At 47.2% G+C, this 19102-nt stretch overlaps 1 protein-coding gene across 1 annotated transcript in view; it reads right to left on the bottom strand.

Moving 5' to 3' along the window:
* The window catches only part of LOC110985175 (rapamycin-insensitive companion of mTOR-like), a 55217-nt gene that overhangs the window by 5928 nt on the left and 30187 nt on the right, over positions 1-19102 (bottom strand). The window contains exons 9-29 of the mRNA XM_022246014.2: positions 18661-18728; positions 17996-18078; positions 17200-17287; positions 16452-16609; positions 15511-15591; positions 15183-15283; positions 14031-14199; positions 12921-13025; positions 12517-12563; positions 11973-12123; positions 11221-11438; positions 9498-9624; positions 8617-8858; positions 7888-8167; positions 7272-7364; positions 6531-6637; positions 4324-5724; positions 2486-2618; positions 2072-2272; positions 1123-1300; positions 179-464 (exon numbers count right to left, since the gene is read on the bottom strand). Of these exons, the coding sequence (XP_022101706.2) occupies positions 179-464; positions 1123-1300; positions 2072-2272; positions 2486-2618; positions 4324-5724; positions 6531-6637; positions 7272-7364; positions 7888-8167; positions 8617-8858; positions 9498-9624; positions 11221-11438; positions 11973-12123; positions 12517-12563; positions 12921-13025; positions 14031-14199; positions 15183-15283; positions 15511-15591; positions 16452-16609; positions 17200-17287; positions 17996-18078; positions 18661-18728 (4317 nt within the window). The remainder of the gene's footprint in view (positions 1-178; positions 465-1122; positions 1301-2071; positions 2273-2485; positions 2619-4323; positions 5725-6530; positions 6638-7271; positions 7365-7887; positions 8168-8616; positions 8859-9497; positions 9625-11220; positions 11439-11972; positions 12124-12516; positions 12564-12920; positions 13026-14030; positions 14200-15182; positions 15284-15510; positions 15592-16451; positions 16610-17199; positions 17288-17995; positions 18079-18660; positions 18729-19102) is intronic.

Raw genomic sequence — 19102 nt, 5'->3', positions numbered from 1 at the left:
CATACAAACTGCTATTAATTCCAACATAAGAAATATACCCGTCTTCAAAGCCAACTCTGTACCTTTAAATGGAAACAAGCAATTGTGATAAAGTGTTCTGCCTCAGAACAGGCGTCCGATCACCCATCAGGCTGGACTTGACCACTTGATGCACAAAATGACCCATAAGAGATTTTACCTTAATAATCCTTGTTCCTGTGCCTTCATGCCCACCGAGCTGCTCAAGTTGATGACCAGGCGCAGCACCTCCTTGCGGATGAGGGCCCGACCCCGGGGGGTGTCCTGCCGCATCCGGGTGGACTGGTTGGAGTCTGAGCTGCTGTGGCCGCTGGCCGTGCTGGCCGAGGACATGTCGGCGCTGGTCGGTGTGTAGCGGCTGCTGGCTGCGCTCGAGCCGCGCAGCCGGGGCCGGGTCTGGGGCAGGCCGCTGTCTGCTTCGCTGATGGAGCGCAGCCGGTCATCATCTGTGGAAACCGGAGCGAATGGTAATTTTGAAAAGAAGATAAAAGCGTGAAGTTTCTGCATAGCAAGATAAGTTACCAGCCCGAAGCTATGGGCATGAGCATTAAGAGGGCACAGTTATCCAGCAATAAGTACTCTTTGGCATCAACGGCCAGAAATTCCCTGGTTGTCACATACCATTCCTCATTTACTTAATGAGCCAGGTACAATGTAGACTGTTCCCCAAAAGACTACTCACACTGAAAGGGCATACGGAGGCTGGAACCTGACACATGGCTCAGGCTTGTTTGTATGCGCAGAGTGATGCTGCTTAGCAGCTCTGTGAAACTGCGCAAACTTTCACTTAGCTGCCAAATGTGTTAAGCATAGTCCAGCAGAGAACCAGTCTACGGCAAAATACGATGCATTACATTCTGGCTGGTAACCCACTTCTGCTCAGCAGATATCGTTTTGGCTGAGCAAAGTTTGTATGTAACAGCTCTGCGGAAAAAAATAGACCCTGGTCGCTGAGGTTTGCCGGTTCTCCTTTGTAGGCGCGATCAAGTCCAAGAATGGACATAGTGGCTACAGCCACTTACTGTGAGACTCTAATGGTAGAAACCAAAGGCCTTAGCTGATAAAAATCTGAGACATGGCTGAGCTCCGGGACCGACACAGTACCTTCTTCATCGGGATCGTAAACGCTCCGTGCTCTCATCTTGGTGCAGAGGAGGCAGTGTTCGGCCTGGTGCTTGGTGTCCTCGCTGAAATCCACCTCGGCCCGCCCAATGCCAATGCCCACGCTTCCGCTGCTCTTGCGGCCGCGGTAGTCACTCTGGGCGTCGTAGCTCTCGTTCACCTGGGACAGTGTCGTAACCGAGTCAGTTTTCTATGAGTCAAATTCGGTCACAAACCGTTGTTCTACTAGTCACGTCACAGGTCGATTCCTCTGGAGTTACAACCCCTAGGCCATTTTGTTCAAATTTACCGGTATCTGCAGTCATAACAGACATGACACATGTACGCACAGGCCATGCAACCAGGAATTGTGAGGCAAATTACAAACTGCATTAGATTTTACACAGAAAGGGAACAATGGAAAACAACGACTGATCCAAGAAAAGCGCCATGCTATGCTTCAAAGCAGGGCCTGACTTGCCTGCCTCATTTTTTCTATCACACCGTACAAGTTACAATGATAAAACGCATGCTGAATAATTGAAACGGGTTAGCTTTTGTAAGAAAGTCGAGGGATTTTGGCATAAATGTGACCTGATCCAGGGAGGAGAGTCCTAAGACCACTTGTCGAGCAGTTCTGTTGCAGTTTGCATAAGAAAGAGCAGAGTGAGCGCTCTATGTTGAGGTTTTACTCACTTTGGTGTCGGGATCAAACTGGATACAACAGGGCCAGACTTTAAAAGCCTTTAACTCAAAACTGGCTCTGGAGACATACGACTCATTTTGCTAGGCTGGGTCACAATTTGTTCAAGTCAAGTCCTGTCCCATGTCATTTCTTCCAAAGTCAAGTCACAAGTCGTCCATTTTCCAAGAAGAGTCATCAGTCAAATCATGAAGCGATTTTAGTCCGACTCAAATGGGGATCTCGAGTCAACTAAACACAAAAACTGACCTGCGGCTCCAGGAAGCGTGAGATGTCCGAGGCCTCCATCTCGTGCATCTTCTCGACGTTGTCGCGGTCATCATCATGCCGCAGCCGGCCGTCAGGGACGAGGGCGGAGGGGTCCAGGCAGCAGAAGTCCTGAAAGCCCGAGGTGTTGGAGGAAGTGCGGGAAGGGGGGTGCCTGCCACCACGGTACTGGCTCTCGTCGGTCTAAAATCACAAACGGAAACAAAACAAGAAGAACATGTTGACCACTTCGTGCCAGATGATGTCTATACATGCAAGGATTCCTTGTGTCGAGAACACAGACTGAAAAACTCACAAGTTGACTCCAACGTCACGTGAGTTAACTGAGTGAAAAACTCATGAGTTGACCAAAACTATGAAAAAGTCATGAGTTGACCACAAGTCTGATAAACTCACGTGAAAAATGAGACTGACGTCCACCGGCAGACACAGTCCGAGGTACTCCCCGCTCTGCGACTGGCTCTGGGTGTTGGAACGCGGCTTGGGCACACCGCGTATGACGTCCAGTGACTTGATGCTAACCGCTCGGCTATTTTAAAAACAAACAATTCAAACGAACCAATGAGGACAGTTGTTGACAGGCTGATCGACAACCGTGTGCAGCAACAGAAGGGGGGAGGCACCCAGCACAGATTTTTCAATGGGGGGGTGAAGGAATACCTAGTCATTTTGCATTTCTTCTCTGCTCCCGTAAGATTATTGATTAATTTTTGATTCCCAGATACGAAAAGATGTACCCCAATTTTGCCTCTGTTTACGGGTAATCCCTTATCCTTAGCGTGAATGTTGAATCAGCCACCGTGTACAAACACACAGACATGTACATGTAAGTGGGTTCTGACAAATCAACAGATTTGATCACATGTGCTTGCACAACTTAGCGCAGAACTTGTAACAAACGTACAAGTTCTGCAACTGAGGATTAACTCACAGTGCGGCACGTACTCTGCATGCTTGAACAACGTCGATGGTGGTTGACCACTTCCTGCCGGGTGGAATTTGCATATGCGGGACAAGTTCTCGGGTGATATTCAAGGTTTGCCATTATCAAAATTCTCCACAAATTCATGACTTCATTTACAGGACATTTACACCCACATAAATAACTGTCTGGTGGCTACTCTAATCTGACAGGCAACCTCTGTTGATGCCCAAGTATTGCAGCCAGGCCTGCCGCCCAGTAAAGAGAGCCCAGATTGTGCGGCGTCGCACAATTTCCTTTGTTCCCCAAATTGGCTCAGTGCATTCCTGAATGGCAGTGATGTGTTTTCAAATGCGGCCAGATTAACGTGCAGCGGAACTGTAATGCTCATTGCTGGAGTACTTTTGTCCCCGCTGATAATCCGTGGGCACTGAATGCTGCAAACAGTGCTATACTGTTTCAAATCAATGATGGATTACCTCCGCTAATGCCAGTACTCTGTGCTGAAAAATGTTGGCAATTCCCAGCAGCTCGGTCTTTTGTTTCAAATACGTCTTTTGTTACAAGGCCCAGCTTCTTTGTCTGATTTTGGGCACCCCGGCTATGCGTACAAACCCAAGGTACCCGGTCCCGAGAATCCCAGCACTGAGTGGCTGAAAGTTATTCTTAGCTGACCATGATAAAAACCGACAGTTCTTATATTGGGCACTGCACACACAGTCTCGGTGCACTGATGTCACATGATATTGTTATTTACTCAGCAAAACGCAAAAATTTACTGTTCAATACGAGCCAACTGCTTTTCAGAAGTTTGTGAGAAAAATCTTACTCTGGTAGGAATGGAACCTCCGCCCACTCACTTACTGGTGAAGATGTCTTTACCGGTCAACCACCATGCTTGTGTAGGGGGCCGGGCTTGCTGGTATTGCAGATTAAATGACTTTTGATAGAATTTCATGTCATAGAGATGTAAAAGTTTAATGATTTTCCCTTTTCTCCTGAAGACGGACAGAGTACACTGTTCGAAACGTCGAGTTATTCCCCGGTTCTTCTCAGAACCACACATACTCAAAGAAGAGATAAATACATGGTGTTACCGCAATCTTTACTATAGATCTAGTTTCTTTCACCATGAAAACCTTTAAGTCTTATATGATTTTCCCTTAACTTATCCAACTTTACAAGAACTGAACATTCATTGTTGTTCAAACGTTTGTGAAACAAATGATACAGTGGCCCTCCCCTAATCAACCCAGAAGATGCCGTAAAGCCAAAATTTTTTTGCTTGCTTGTCTTTTGTAGAAATACTTACTCAACTAGAAGGCCCTTCTTCCTCTCTTCTACATGATAGGCCAGCTCATCGTGGCTACTGATGGATGCTGGGCGGTGGGGACTTTGACTCGTGGGGTCACCCGAAATCTGCCGATGAATACGCAACGCCTTCAAGGCCGCATACCCATGCGCGTCTCGGCTGGTGGTGAACACGGCGCTCGTTTCCAGCACGTTTGAATACGGCGTGTTGAAGTTGGAGGAGACAGTCTTGGAGAGGCGCTTCATGAAGCTGGGAGTCCGGGTCAGGTTGTGCTTCCGGCGCAGCGTGTCCGAGGAGTGGACCCCCTTGACCGTCTGGCTGCTGGTGATGGTGTTGAGGCTGGAGTTGGAGGACTCAGGAGGGGGACTGTTAGGGTTGGAGTGCAGGGAGCTGATGCCACTGGTCTGGGTGGTGTCTGTCGCGAAGCTCTCGCTGCGACTCTTGGTGCCAAAGCTGCTGCGCCCGCTCTCATTACTGTCGCAGCGCCTGTTGAATGTCCGCTCCCGCATGGAATGCGCCCGCAGCCGCTCGGGTGTGCTCTGCGACTGGAAGCGGGCCATGTTGGGGTTAGGCGAGGCGGCCCGGTGGTGGTGAGGCTTGGAGCTGGCATCACTGTTGCTCCGTAGCTTGGTCACGGGCCGGCCATTCTTGCGCGGCTGGCCCGAGCCGGGGCCTGGCTCCTCCATGGCCGGCATGGTGGCCACACGCCGCAGGATGCTGGTGCGTGGCACAGCCCCGACGTGCCCGATGGTTGCGTACTTGGCATACCGTGCGCTGTCGTGGTTCGGAGTCCGTTGTGGAAGGTCACTGTGTGACCCGGATCTGGTCCGCACTGCAATTTCCACACTGCTCGTACCTTTAGTCCTGATTTCAACCTCACTTGAGCTCATGCGAGTCCTGTGCTCCACTGCCAACATTTTGGTGGGGCTGGATTTCGTTCTGTCACGCCTCCCAATCCTCTGAATGGGCGGGGCCAGTGATGGCGACTTCTCGTCCGTGACGTACTGCTGCCTTTCCTCCCCGTCCTCATCCTCCTCCGAGAATCCCTGGTGGGGGCTGGGGCTCCGACCGGGGCTGACCTCCCCGCTGACGAAGAATGCACTCTCGTCGTCCGGGTCATTCTCCACGACCAGCTTGGGACTCTCCAGCTCGGGCACCTTGTCGCAGGGCTCCAGCTTGGGGCTGTCCAGGGTGTAGAGAGACTCGCTCAAGGTGGAGCAAGGGGACAGCGGGCCTGTCGGCTCTGTGAACCGGCCCAGCTCGTCAAAGATGTTGTGCCGCTCCTCCAGGACGGGGAAGTAGGCCATGCGAGAGTGGCGGACGCTCTCCCACCCCAGGGAGCTCAAGAGATCTGCCCCCTGGCGAGTTTTGGAGAAAAGGCCTAACACGTAGAAGCAAGTTCTGAGGACAGAAACAGTCCCACAAAATGTCTGGGGCTCAATCTATGACTTAAGAGCTTGGCAACGCATGACCAATGAGCAGTGCTGTACTCAAGACCATCACAAGACCGTGCACATGACAACTCAAATGGCCAGTAATGAGCAACAGGATGAAGAGTGACAAAGGAATGACTTTTTTTAAAAGTTCGTTTGAGTAGCTTGTGAGTCGGATTCAGACTGGAGGTTTGTGCTAGTCCTGTGATGATCTTAAGAGGCCTTGACTGAAACATTACCCCTGACTGAAGGAGATGCCTTACATCAAGTGTCAAAACATTTGAACTTCACTTAGGTTGAATATCATGGTGTTAGTTAACAACTATCAGAAAGTATGGGCTGATTTTACCACAATTTAATGCTAGCCTCAAGCAAAATTTTTCAGGTAAAATTGGCAACGTGGCAAGCTCAGACCTTAAATTAGGAAAGCAATGTGAACTTGGCACCTGTTTTGAAACAATTTGGCATATTTGTGGCGGTCCGTGCTTACGGTAAGCACTAATTCAAACTCGTTTGTTTCAAACTCGCGTTTCTTCTAAGGAGTCCTCCATCTAGATAAAAACTAAACGTGCCTTCATTTGAAACTTCACTCTCCACGGGCAACAACCTATGAAGTGAAAATGGCCTGCCTGAAACTCCCAGAATCCTGCAAATTCCTGAAACCTTTTTATAGTGAAGGAACTTTGCGGCTAAGAGTTGAATAAACTCTGCTTTTTGTGGGCAGATGTTGGCGCGCTTCAGTAAAGTCCCAAAAAACGAGCCAAGATCTCTTACCCTCTGACTGAGAAGACCTCGCATTCCTCGGCAAGCCTGATGATGTCCGGTACAATCGATTCCGACGACAGTAGCTGGAGTCCGTAAGACGAGGTTCCTGTGTGGCCCTGAGGAGGGCAGGATGGGGGAGCAAAACATGCGATACTCTTGGACTGCAAACTGTGACTGAAGTTTTGGCACGACTTATTCAAGAGTGTGCATGTTAGGTCCGCTGTTTTGTGGGACAATGTACTGAATAGGGTAGGGATTCGAACATGCAACCTTCTGAATGCAGTTCCTGTGTGCTGCTAGTGTTAGGCTACCTATCCTTACTGTCACTCTGCTTTTCCATTTTTCTGGTATGCAGCCAAACAACCCAGTTCCCAATTCAGTCAATTTTATTTGTGTAACTCAAAATTTAAGAACTGAATCCTTACAGTTTCTAAATTGTTTTGTGGCATTTTTTAACGTCCACAATAACCATAATCCACCTATCAATGGTCTCCCTCTCCACAAATGTACCCAGATTTGTTGCAGGTTTTGGCAATCAGGGTGGGGATTTCAGTCATTCGTTCATTGGAGATGATAAAACTACAACCTCTGTCCCTACCATGATGACTCGGGGGCAGAGTTTGGTCAATCAGTTAAGTAATGATCCCCACGCCTGGGTCATGCTAGCTGGGGGAGGGGGCGGGGAAAGGGGGAACGGAGGGGGCGGGGACGGGAGGGAATGCAAAAAGGGACACACAGAAGAATCCATACCAATGCCCAGAGAGCTGCTTTGAGGCTGAGAATACTGGAGTAGCTGCTGGTGTCGCCGTACCGAACGATATCGCACAAGGTGTGGATGTGTTGCTGTGGGTACGGAAAGGAGTGGGTTTGACAATGTGAAGTAACCACTGTACAAAGGCTAAACAGGACTGTCACAGTGAAATTCTCCGCTAACTGTTGGCTCCACGGCATCGAGAAAAAAAAATATCTCTCGTGGATTGCTCGAAAACTTTCAACCCGAGGAGAGGGGTACAGTGTGATAACACCAAACTGTGACTGCACATCAAAGCTTGCCAAGATCGTGTGTCTCGATGAGGTTTGTTTCAATGAACCAACAAGTTGTGAGACACGATGTCCCCCTTTTTGGGGTGTGGGTGTGGCTGTGGCTGACATCTGGTTACTAGCTCTGTGAATGCTAGGTCAAAATTCACGGAGCTGCTAAGGTCACGAGACTTGGTAAGCACAGGAGATACCTGCTTAGCAAAAACAGGTTGTCAACTACAAAGTCACAGTGTGTGCACTGCTCCTGACCGGTAACCTGCTCCTTTTTGCTAAGCATATATATTTACTGAGCAGTTCTACAGATGCTGGACTTCCCCTACTTTACCTGCTTATCCAAGGTCTCTGAGCCGCCCCTGTGCTGCACTAGCTGGCCGTACAGGTGCACCGGCACGTAGACGTCCCGCCGCTTGCGCTGCTCGTTCTGCGAGCGTCGCACGAAGCCGCCCTCGTAGACGGGCTTCTGGTAGCAGGTGAAGGCCTCGTTGATCTCCGTCTCCACCAGGGTCACGTACTTGCGGTTGTAGACTGAACGCCACTTCTCCAGCTCATGGGTGACGAAGTTGACCTCCGACAGGTACTTGAAGCCTTTTGGGGTGGACAGGAACCTGACCAAGTGGATATTGTTAATGGATGTTTGCTTTTAGAGACCAAGAACATCGCGCTCCTCCTTCGCATACTAGACCATTAGGGTCACACTGATGAGGGTAACGTTTACCAAACTGGTCATACCCCTGGTCATACCCCTGGTCATACCCCTGGAAATGTAGACATTGTGGATTCATCTGATCCTCCCCAGTGCCTTTATGCACCGGGTCCTGCAGATTGCAGTGTCCTTGTGCCCTTATCAAAACCAATCAATGAGTGACACCTGAACCCTCTCCAGTATCTTGTTCGGACTAGCTCCCCGATGTACCTCAAATTGTCTGATGTCCAAAACAGCCTTCAAGATCGGTGTCATCAATGCACTCCCCATCCAAACCCACGAATGGGCATCGCCAAAGCCCTCCCTGGGCTTTTTTAGGAGTGCCACCCCCTCTGTAATCCCACCCCGTACCTTGTTAGGAGCAGCACCCCTCTGTCTCCCATGTGCAGCAAGGAGGGCCTGATCTGCACCAAGCTGTGCAGGTTGGTGTCGTCCTCGCAAGCCTCCTCGATGATCTCGATGGCCTCCGAGGCCACCGTGGCGCTCTTGTCGTACAGCTGGGTGACCAGCAGCTCCATACCCCAGTTCTGGAAGAAGGGGATCTGGGCGCGGAGTTGGACTCTGAGGTGGCCCGTGGCGTACAGCCGCATGGACTGAGTTTTAGGTTACAAGAGAGAGAGAAAAACGTTAGGTCTTATAGTCTGTCTCGACTTGATTGTGAAGCATGAACGACACATCCATTTACGGACGGCCAACAAAATGTGGGCCTTAATTCTGCCCGCTTCAGACTTAGGCTTAAGCATCATACAGTGTACAGGTGTAAGACGGATGTGCATCAGAGCTTTTTTGGACATGTACTTTCTTAGCTTTCACGGGTCAAAACGTCAGCAATCAAAGCTTAATAGAACTGTCCAATAGGGACTTTTTTGCAGGGAATTTTGACAAGACTTTGACATTTGACATCAACTACACATGAATCTGATGACTACGGTAATGCTATCACTGGTCACCTGAGATGGCCCCCACCCATGGCGGTGAGCAATGTGATAACTACTTTGATAACTATATAACTATGGCATTTCAATACTTTCTGCCACAGAAGGGGGCCATAAGGACAGGAATTTGCCTCAGATAGGTAAGATTTTTTGACGCACAAGTCAGTTTATGTGTGCATTAACCACAAGAGGTTGATATAGAATATGTGGCTTCCGTATATAGAATATGTGGCTTCCAATGCACAAGTAACTGGTTAGCTGACGTAATTGAAGAGGTGCTACGTCCTGACGATTTACCTCTGAGGTGGAGGTGAGGAGTTTGCTGAGGATGGTCCTGCCGAGCCCTTCCCGGCTGCAATTGAGACAGGTAGTTATGAGCTTCTGCAGCATCTCGGGGCTCTTGGATGAACACAAGTCCAGGATGCTGTAAGCGGAGAGAAAAATATCCCCTGACTCCACTAATCCCTGGGTTTCACATTTCCACGTTTTCCTCAATTTTTCGTTCAATGCACCAAGTCAAAGCTATTCAGAGAAGCTGTCATTCACACGACCGTTCATTAGCACTTGTGCAGGCTGATATTCTAATGTTTTATTGATTTGTTTGTTTGTTTTTTGGCAAACCTTGTACAATTCTTGCAAACCTAAATCCAGCGGCGTGAGTTCAGCTTAAAGCTGAAAACAGCTAGCAAAACTCTAAAATGTAAAAAGTTCCAAAACTTTTGCACGGACCAGGTGTGTAAAAAAGTTGAAGTCTGTGGTCAACATCTACACTCAAAAAAGCTGGAATCAGCTAAAAAAGCTGAATTCTCACAGCCCTGTGAGTCGGGCAAATACCCTGGCAAATACCCCAACGCTGAGGCATGACTCCTTTCCATTACACCTCATTTCTCATAACATATGACTGGGTTTCAGGGTTTAGAATTTTACACATAGTGTGGTTTCACTCTTACCACGTTAGCACTTTCTCTTTTTCAGTGTTTCAGTCATTGAATGGTTATCCATCACGGTGATCTAAATCTTAAGCGTAGTTGTAGTTCCTTGTACAATTCTTTGTCCTTTTTTTTCTCTTCCTCTGTTAGAGCTTCTCTCGTTACGCATCTTTATACAATGTTATTTTAATTTTGGGTTTCTTCAAGTTTCTTATTCACTACTACAATAAGCCTTTTGGGAGTTAAATTTGAATAAAATTTGGTACTTTTGCTTAGTTATACGTGCTATAAGAGATGTCTTGCACCAATTAAAGCTTGCCCCGAATCAAGAGGTACGGCAACAGTGTCTTTAGTCTGGGGAATTCATATTGTTGTGTTTATGTGCAATCAGATAACTCAGTGTACCAGATTTTATTTGAATAATTTAACTGGCAAAAGGCTTATTTGGCACTCTGGGCCCCAATGGTGGCGATATTAAACCAAGTTGAGGTGTCACATGCACCAAACTGGAATGAACAAGTCTGAGGACCATGTAAGACAGCTTCATTGGGGCTCATTGGAAAGGGGGGTAACGAGTGGGTAACTGGAAATGCCTACCAACCACCAAACGTAAGGAATGTGAAACTAAACTTGTCATTTACTCCAGGTTTCACTGGTTTTTTTTTAGCTACCTTGGAGTAACATTTTGAGTAACCACCTGTCCAGCCTTGCACTTTCCCCAATACCTAGAACTTGCCCAAAACATTGAAAAAATCCTTGTACTGCGCTGGACCCAAAAAATGGACACCGCAGTATTGACGATGGGGTTCTAAAGCAGGAGCCTCTTAGAAACACTTTCAGACGAGGTGAGGAGCAGGAAGAGACTTTTACATTCACAACTACTTACTTCACTGGGAAATGGACCGATCCATTAGGCTCCGACCAATCACAGCCATGATTTATGTCTGCCATGCGCACACAAAAGTCTGACATGTTTGCATGTGCATACAATGCCCGGTTCTGGAACATTCAAGGGCAGTGGAGCAAATCAGGTGTTAAATGCCCACGTGCGCGGCGGCCGGGGCTTACTGGATCGGTCCCCAGGGACTTACTACTGGAACATGCCGGTCTTCTCCATGAGCTTCTCGCCCTTGGAGGAGTGGGAGATCTTGCCGATGAAGAGGAAGTAGTCCTGGCTGAGCGTGGTCTGGACGCTGATGGGGCTGAAGACGGCCTCGGGCGGGATGTTGTTGTTGGGTACCAAGCTGATCTCCAGGAAGCAGTCGGCGATGTCCTGGGCCAGGTCCCGCAGGAGGCTCTGGGCTTCATTCTGGGGATCAAGGCAGTCACCGAAGAGGATTAAATCAGCCCAAGATTTCGACAGAATGTGCACAAAATGTGTGGGCTTCAGTCTGGGGGAAAAAATGAGGCCTGATTTGACAAGATGAGTAGGAACTTGCAACAGCCACTTTTCAGTTAATCATGACCCTTAGAAGAACCTTGCATAATGTAAATCAAGGGGAACCCTTTCCATTTTCCACCTAAGTAATGTCCATTTTTCATTGAGATATCAAACTGAGTGATAAATCAAAACCAAGAACTCTGTTTGCTCTTTCTTTAATGCCAATTCATTGACTACAAAATGGCAAATAAGACTCATTTTGTGGGATCTTGTCACACATGGAGTATTTACATAGCAAACTGTGCCACCCACGGATTCTAAATGTATGGAATGTACATTAATGTTATGCCTGCTCATCGGGCTCATAAGCATTTCTTGACCCATCTCAGCACCTTGGAGATTACACAGCTAAAATTCTGTGTCTCAGGTGCAAACCGGCTTTTTCAAACCACAGAAACTCACCTCATCTCCGTCAAACAGGAACTCGATGAGTTGGCAGCCGACGAGGGTGTGCGTCTGCAGGTTGGCGGGTCTGACCAGCGACTTGGGCAGCTCAATGTTGGAAAACTGCTTGCTGCTGGGTTTGTAGAATTCCACTAGCCGTCTGAAAAACCTGGTGGACGGAAAGCAAGAAGGGGAAACAGATCGATGTCCATGATAAAAGCAATCAGCGGTTCTCATACACAGGCAACATGCAATGTTAGTTCTGGAACATTTAAACAAAAAGAATTTCCCGGGAAATCGGCACAGACAAAAACAAAAGCCATCTGAGAGATTTCCCAAACAGTGTTTTCATTTAGGCTGACAGGTTCACAAAGGCTTGCAAAAACAACATGAATTGGAAACGATCAGAAATGAATATTAAGAGTATTCATGTTTAATAACGACAAATTCCAAAATACAATACATTTAAACAACTTTATACTTGCCCTGAAAGATATTTGTACAGTTCGTCCATCTGATGCAAGTAGGGCAGGCTACGTCAATTCTTAAAAATAAAACTCACCTACTGATGTTGGCATCTTCAAATTTTCTTAGGCAGGGCCCTCCTTTCTGTGTGGTGAGGTAAAAGAGAAAAAATCATTGGCTTGATATTAAAACTGGATTGCAGGGCGCCAACATTTGATGAAAATCAAAGTCATTCAGTCTGCCAATTCACAAGCTATTCAAATGAGCTGTGACAACAGCCTTCCTTTGTCATTGTTCACCCTGTTCCTAAGTTATGACTGGCCTTGTGAGGGGACTTGAGACTGGACTTTTGAAGGAACTTGTGAAAGGACTTGTGATGGACTCAAATACAAAACTGGTATGTGGCAAGCGCATAAAGTGGTACTGTTGCAGTAATTGAAACCACCACCCATTCCAACCCGTTTGCAGAAAGCTAGACACGCCCCCCCCTCCCCCGCTCACCTTGATCAGACAGCTGATGACGTCCCAATTCCAGACTGTGTAGTCCTTGCCGGTGAGGACCTGCGTTTCTTTCAGGCTGCCTTGCGTGGCGATGTCATCCGTGTCCTGAACGCACCCAGAAAAAAATGCACGCTCATATACTGGAGCAGTATGACAGTGGACATTTGTGGGCATCGACCGCCCCCCGGACTCAAACTATCACCTGGCCACTCTGCTGGACAGTGTGACACGGTCCTTACTATACTCTACCCTAGATCTGTTTTCTTCGCATCCTTCCCAGGAGGATTAATTCTATTGACCATAGAATACCGAAGTGAATACGTCACACGCACAATTCTGTGTGTAAAAGGCATTACGGTGAGAACCAGCCAGATTAGCGTGCAGCGGTGCTGTGTGGCTCATTGTTGTGGTGGTGGAGCTCTCTTGTCCCCGGTGGTAATCTGTTTGCGCTGAATGCCCCAAACCATGCTATACTGTTTTAAAACAAGGCTCGATTATCTCCACTATTGAGAGTGAAAAAATGTTGGCAATTCTCAGCAGCCTGGTCTTTTGTTACGAGTATGGTCTTTTGTTACAAGGCCCAGTTCCCTTTGTCTGATTTCGGAGAATACGTGTCTGAAACCGGAATCCCCGGCAGCAAATGGTTAAAAAGGGTAGTCTCCCACCTAAAGCCTGTGAACAATGAGTGATTTGAACTTTAGCCTATTACTCATTGTGGGCCAATTTTTGTGCCTCACTGGAAAGCTCCCAACTTATACATGGCCCAAACAGTTGCCCGTCACTTTAGAAAAAAAATCATTCAGGGTTCTCATTGCCAGTCGTTCAAACTTATGCTGTGATCCTTGGCAACTGCCAAGGAAAAATATTCTATTTATCAGTGCATAAAAAAAAGATGTGGCGACAAAAACAGTGCATGAAGTTGAAACTTTGATCGTTTTAAAAGTCTTGCCAGTGAAACCCTGTTATTTCAAAATGTGTAACGTCAAAAAGTGGACAAAGCAACTCGTGACTGATGGGAGTTCCTCCTTAACGAAAATATCTCTGTCGGTACTACATACTTACTTCAGAGCTTAACGGAAAAACTACCAATTGAGCAACACTGGCAGTTACCTTGTTCATGCATTGTTTGATCTTGTCCCGGTTGAGTTTGGATTTCCGGTCGGCCATGAACGTCTCCGACAGGCTCATGATGAAGCTGAGGAAGAGGCTGCAGGGGACCGGCCCTCGCTTGTTGAACTCGTGCAGTCGGTCCAGGTGAGTGACAGCAGCGCTCGCGCGACTGACAAAGAAAACAATCTTCATTTTTAATTTCCGTCTCACAGCACCATTCGGTGCCAGTTATAGGATGATCATGAGTGACAGTGAAGAAGGCAATAAAGGACATATTCAGTTTTAGAGATGGGCGGAATATCCCGGATAAATTTTTTCCGAGGAAAACCTACAGGATCAGGTAGGGGCCAAAGACCCAACGCCAGTGCAGAAATACGTGTGTATGTGGAATTTGACACCCCAGTTAAAGTTTTCCAGAGTAAACCTACTCAATCAGATAGGGGCCAAAAACCAAATGCAAATGCAGAATTAGGTGGGATGTGAACCTGGGCCACATAGGCGGGATGTGAGGAAGAAGCCACTGCGCCAACCCCTGACTCCCCTGAACAGCATTTCTTGATTGGTACATGCACAAACTGCTACAAAATGCTTACAAATATACAAATCAAAAACAAAGACGGCCTAACATATCGAACCTAGAGGAGTCTTTCTCAGCGGTCAAAAGAGAAAAGATTCTGCTGGGATCGGAACATCAGGCTAACTTTTTCGAAATTTTGAAGTTGCCGTGAAAGTGCAAGAGAACGGTTACCAAACATAACATAACAGGATAACTAAGACAAGCATTGGGCCAAGTCGCGCAGCAAACAAAGCGTTCAAAAATGAGGCTCAAAGCCGATTCTTGGTTGATTTCTAGGGCGATGGAAAACTGGGGACAGCTTTCTGACAAACAAAAGCTGGGAGGAGGGAAAAATGCTGCGTTCCCCAAAAGTGCCTTTCCTGTCCGAATGTATTTGTCCGTCCTTGGATGAATTCTGAATAAAAACCCCACTACTGAATGAAAGCCACTGGCTATGACTGTTTGAATTGTCCGTAGGCAGGTGTGGCACTCGTGGCCGTAGCCAGTTGATTTCAGACACAGGCTTGTTTTTCGGTCTGGGGACAATGTTATGCTAGTAGTCCATGAATAACATTTTGGCACATGACTCCACTTACTTTCTTTGGAGGACCGGGACATCGCAGGATGCGGCCAGAATCATGAGCGTCGGCAGGCAGTGGTGGTGCTGCTCGCACTCGGGGGGCAGGATCCGGTCCGCCTTGGGATGGGGAGAGGAAACATAGCCAGGTCAGTCTCACGGCCTTGCCTGTCGCCTTCTGTATTATTTTTTTTAAAAATCCTTCAACAACAGGTGCAAAAGGAACCTGTTTCACTCATAGGGTCGAGTCCCGCCGGTGGTTCAACATTCTTACCTAAACAAGCATTGGCCAGTGATGCAGCGACCGCTTGCACACTTAAGTCGAGGTTTCACGGCTGAATACTCACCATGTGGAGCAGTTCTCCAAGCAGTATGGTGGCCATGATGGATAAGTGCTCACTACCCGACGTGATCACTTCCACGATACTCTAGAAAAGGAGACAAAGATATCGCATTATTCCTCATGCACCCAATACGGTTGAATCAGCAGCACACTGGAGGCCTGACCTAGTGCAGGTCAAGCATGTGAGGAGAGAGCAATGTCCTCTAATCTGAAGTCATACAGACCGAAGACCCGACTTCATTGATACGTGTGAGGACGGTCAATGTCCTAAAAGTCAAAACTTCTGAATTCTAGGCCCGACCTAACTTTTTGTGTATGAACATAGAAAATGTCCTCACAGCTTCTGTGGAATGTATCCCACAGAAAAGACCTCATTCCTTTAAGAGGACATCCAATGTCCTCAAAGATTCATTTGTGCTCATCGAGGCAGTCAATGCCCTCAAAGCATCTGAAATTGCACCCCCCGCTTGTCTCTCCTCAAACAGGTCTTTTTACTTCTTCATAACATTTCGAGGAAAGGAAAAGCGAAAGATATTTTGGCACAAAGGTTACACGAAGAGGAGAACCTTGACATAGCCAAGTGTCACGTATCAATGATGAACTGCTACTTTTAAGCAGACATCGAAATGTATTCGTGCCTTGATGGATTCTGGCGTCCTCGACTACGGGATGTGGAACATAGTCCCTCTTCGTGCTTCTTTAGCTGATGAGTTGACCTACTGCAGTGCAGGTCTTGTGGACAGTGCAACTTGCTGTTCATATGTTTGGCATGGAGCTCTGTGTCCTCAACTGTTGTTCAAAAGGAATTACCTATGTCCAAACTTGACAAAAACGGTCTGGTGTTCATCTTACAATGCTGACCCATTAAGAAAAAATCCCATCAAAATATCCCAAAACATACCCTTAAACTAATGGAATGGCCCACGTCATGTACGCCAACCTTACCTCTAGCAGTCCGGCGTTGGTGAATGCCAGCAGGATCAACGCGAGGTGGTTCTCCGTCAAGTTGGTTCTCGTGGCCGCTCGGTGGGGTAGGATGGCTTTGCCTTCCTCCACGATAAAACCTTCGCTCAGTTGCCATGATGGCTGCATCTCATACCGATCTGATTACCAAAAAAACCCATTTGATATAGATTTTGTGTCTCAGGGTTGAAGAAAATCTCAAATATATGTTTTCGTTTTTTCACCGATTCCGCTGCTCACTAATCCAGCCGCGTATGAAAAGACGCTACTGGCATTCACCGGAACAAAGAAAATTACGCAACACCTCACAATTCTGGGCTCTCTTTTACAGGGCTGCAGGCCTGGGCTGAATACTGGGGCATCAATGAAGGTTGCCTGACAGATTAGAGTAGCCACCAGAGAGTTGTTCGTGTGGGTGTAAACGTCCAGTAAATGAACACATGAATTTTTGAAGAATTTTGAAAACGAAAAATCTTGAAAAGGTCCCGCCATCACATCCCGCTCAAGAGAAATCCACCCGGCAGGTAGTGGTTAATCAAGTTCTTAAAAATAACGACCATGCACTCTAGCTAATTAAGGATTACACTCCAGTATCACTAAAAAGTTCACGAAACACCTCAATCATTAGGCATAGTTCTACTGTAAAACGTTTTAGTTGAGCTAAAACTTATAGAGTAAACAATCTGGATGAGCATATTCGTTTGTCATTGGCCTTGAGTTTTCTCATTACCTATACTTTGTAGGGCAACATCAAAGTCGTCTGTCCATTCCGGTATGGGGATGTAAAAGATGTCAAAGAGGACTTGTAGCAGGTACCTCTGTAACAGCAATGGGGGAAATTAGTGTATCAGGCTTGAGGCACAGTACGTGTCATGGTACAGAGTCTATTCTAGGTGCAGTTGATGACCTGCAAGGCGCGAGGCAGCTACAAAGCTCATATCTGTCCCCGGACCACAGCTTCACATTCACAGTGCGGCTGTGTCCGAGTTACTGGCTGTGGGTTGAAAACTTACTCGTGACGCTATGGGAAGTGACAGAAGCCACAACTATTGACTTGTGCGCAATGTCAAGCTACAGCCAAGAAATAAATAGACCCGATCTGTCGATCTCTGCAAAGGGAGGAAATAAGATGAAGCACAAGAAAAATTCTCTACAACTCTGCTCACAATGTGTCATTCGCTCCGTCAAAATGAGTCACAAGCCTATTTCCCCCCCCCAGTTATTTTGCTTAAGTGTGCATAACAAACAGCAAACTCTTGTGTGTTGTTCTATATCTCCCAGTTTGGCATCCTGACGAAAACGGACATTGTAGGGGTGAAAATGTGGAGGGTTAACATTGCTTCACATTGTGCGAGACTCTCAGAAAGGCCTTTGTCTCATAAAGTGGCACTGGTGACTCAAGACTCATTTTCACTGAGCGGGTGACACTTTGCCCGGTCCGAGAATCGAGACTGGGACCACAGAGGTAAGAAGCGAGTGCCTTACAAAACTATCCAGCCCTACAAGTCGAGGCATTGACAACTTACCCGATGCTCCTCGTGTGGAATGCACAGAATTGACATGAGCGAGGTGAGACCGCTGGCGTCAGGTCGGCAGAGCCGTATCATTCCTGGTGACAAAAGTAATGGGGGAAATAAAATTACAGGTCATCCTTAATCACACATTGAACCCAGGGCATCAGAGAGATGTGATAAATTCTTGAAAACAGATTATACAGTGGACTCTCAATGTTCACAGCACTGTTGTCACAAAATACCGTAATTAAGAGCAGGCTGGTCCCTAGACCTTGTCCTAATGAAGGTTGACTGTGTTCTCATGGAAACCTTTACTCTGTGAGGTCTGCCCACCAACCACTTTAAAGGTAAACGGTACTATGTTTTTGCGCAGCGATAAAATGCACCACTCATTCTTGCTGGAGCGTTTGCTCTTTGCGCGGGTATCCTGAGCCCGGTTAAAATGGTCGCCCAACTAGCCTCTCTCACCCTCCTTACCGGGGCAGTGAGTTAATTGCATGATTGAGAACGCATTCGACATGTGCACCACTGGTGCCCATCGCAATAGCGGCTTCTAAATTCTGGTCACCGGTATAGTATATACTGTAATGATGCAAAGTTTGTAACATGCAATTTATGGCGTCAACGAAAATAAAAGCTTCAACCAAGACAGAGAAACAAGTGTATTTTTTTCCTACCTGGCCATGACCTGACGAGTGTTACCACGGCCAACCTGCTCGCCAGATATCTCATTTCCCTCTCTTCACTGGGAAAAAAGCACAAAGAAACTTTGAGGGTTTTGTGAATCATGAATTCCAAAACACCACTCTGAATTGACGCAGGTTTTTGTTTTTGGCACCATGCCTTTGAAAATGATTCAAACACCAGGGCCTCATTTCATGACGTTGCTACAGCACACGATTTTATGCTAGTGGCTCGTTATACTTCATGGAGACCGGAAACAGTAAGCACAGCAAAGTGCGCACTAATCTCGGAAAAGAAATCTGCTAAACTTGGTGGCGACGCAATGGAAATCTCTATGTTCGTGCTAAGCACAGCAACCGTGAAATGTTTGCTGTGAAATACGCCTACTGTCAGGCAAAGTTTCGTGCTATGGTTAGCCCCCGTAAAAAAAGTTGC

Source organism: Acanthaster planci, linkage group LG12 (genome assembly GCF_054643075.1).
Source record: "Acanthaster planci isolate LZ-2023a linkage group LG12, COTS_SCS, whole genome shotgun sequence".
Lineage (NCBI taxonomy): Eukaryota > Metazoa > Echinodermata > Asteroidea > Valvatida > Acanthasteridae > Acanthaster > Acanthaster planci.
The sequence above is the reverse complement of the archived record's forward strand: the minus strand, read 5'-3'. Positions and strand labels throughout refer to the sequence as shown.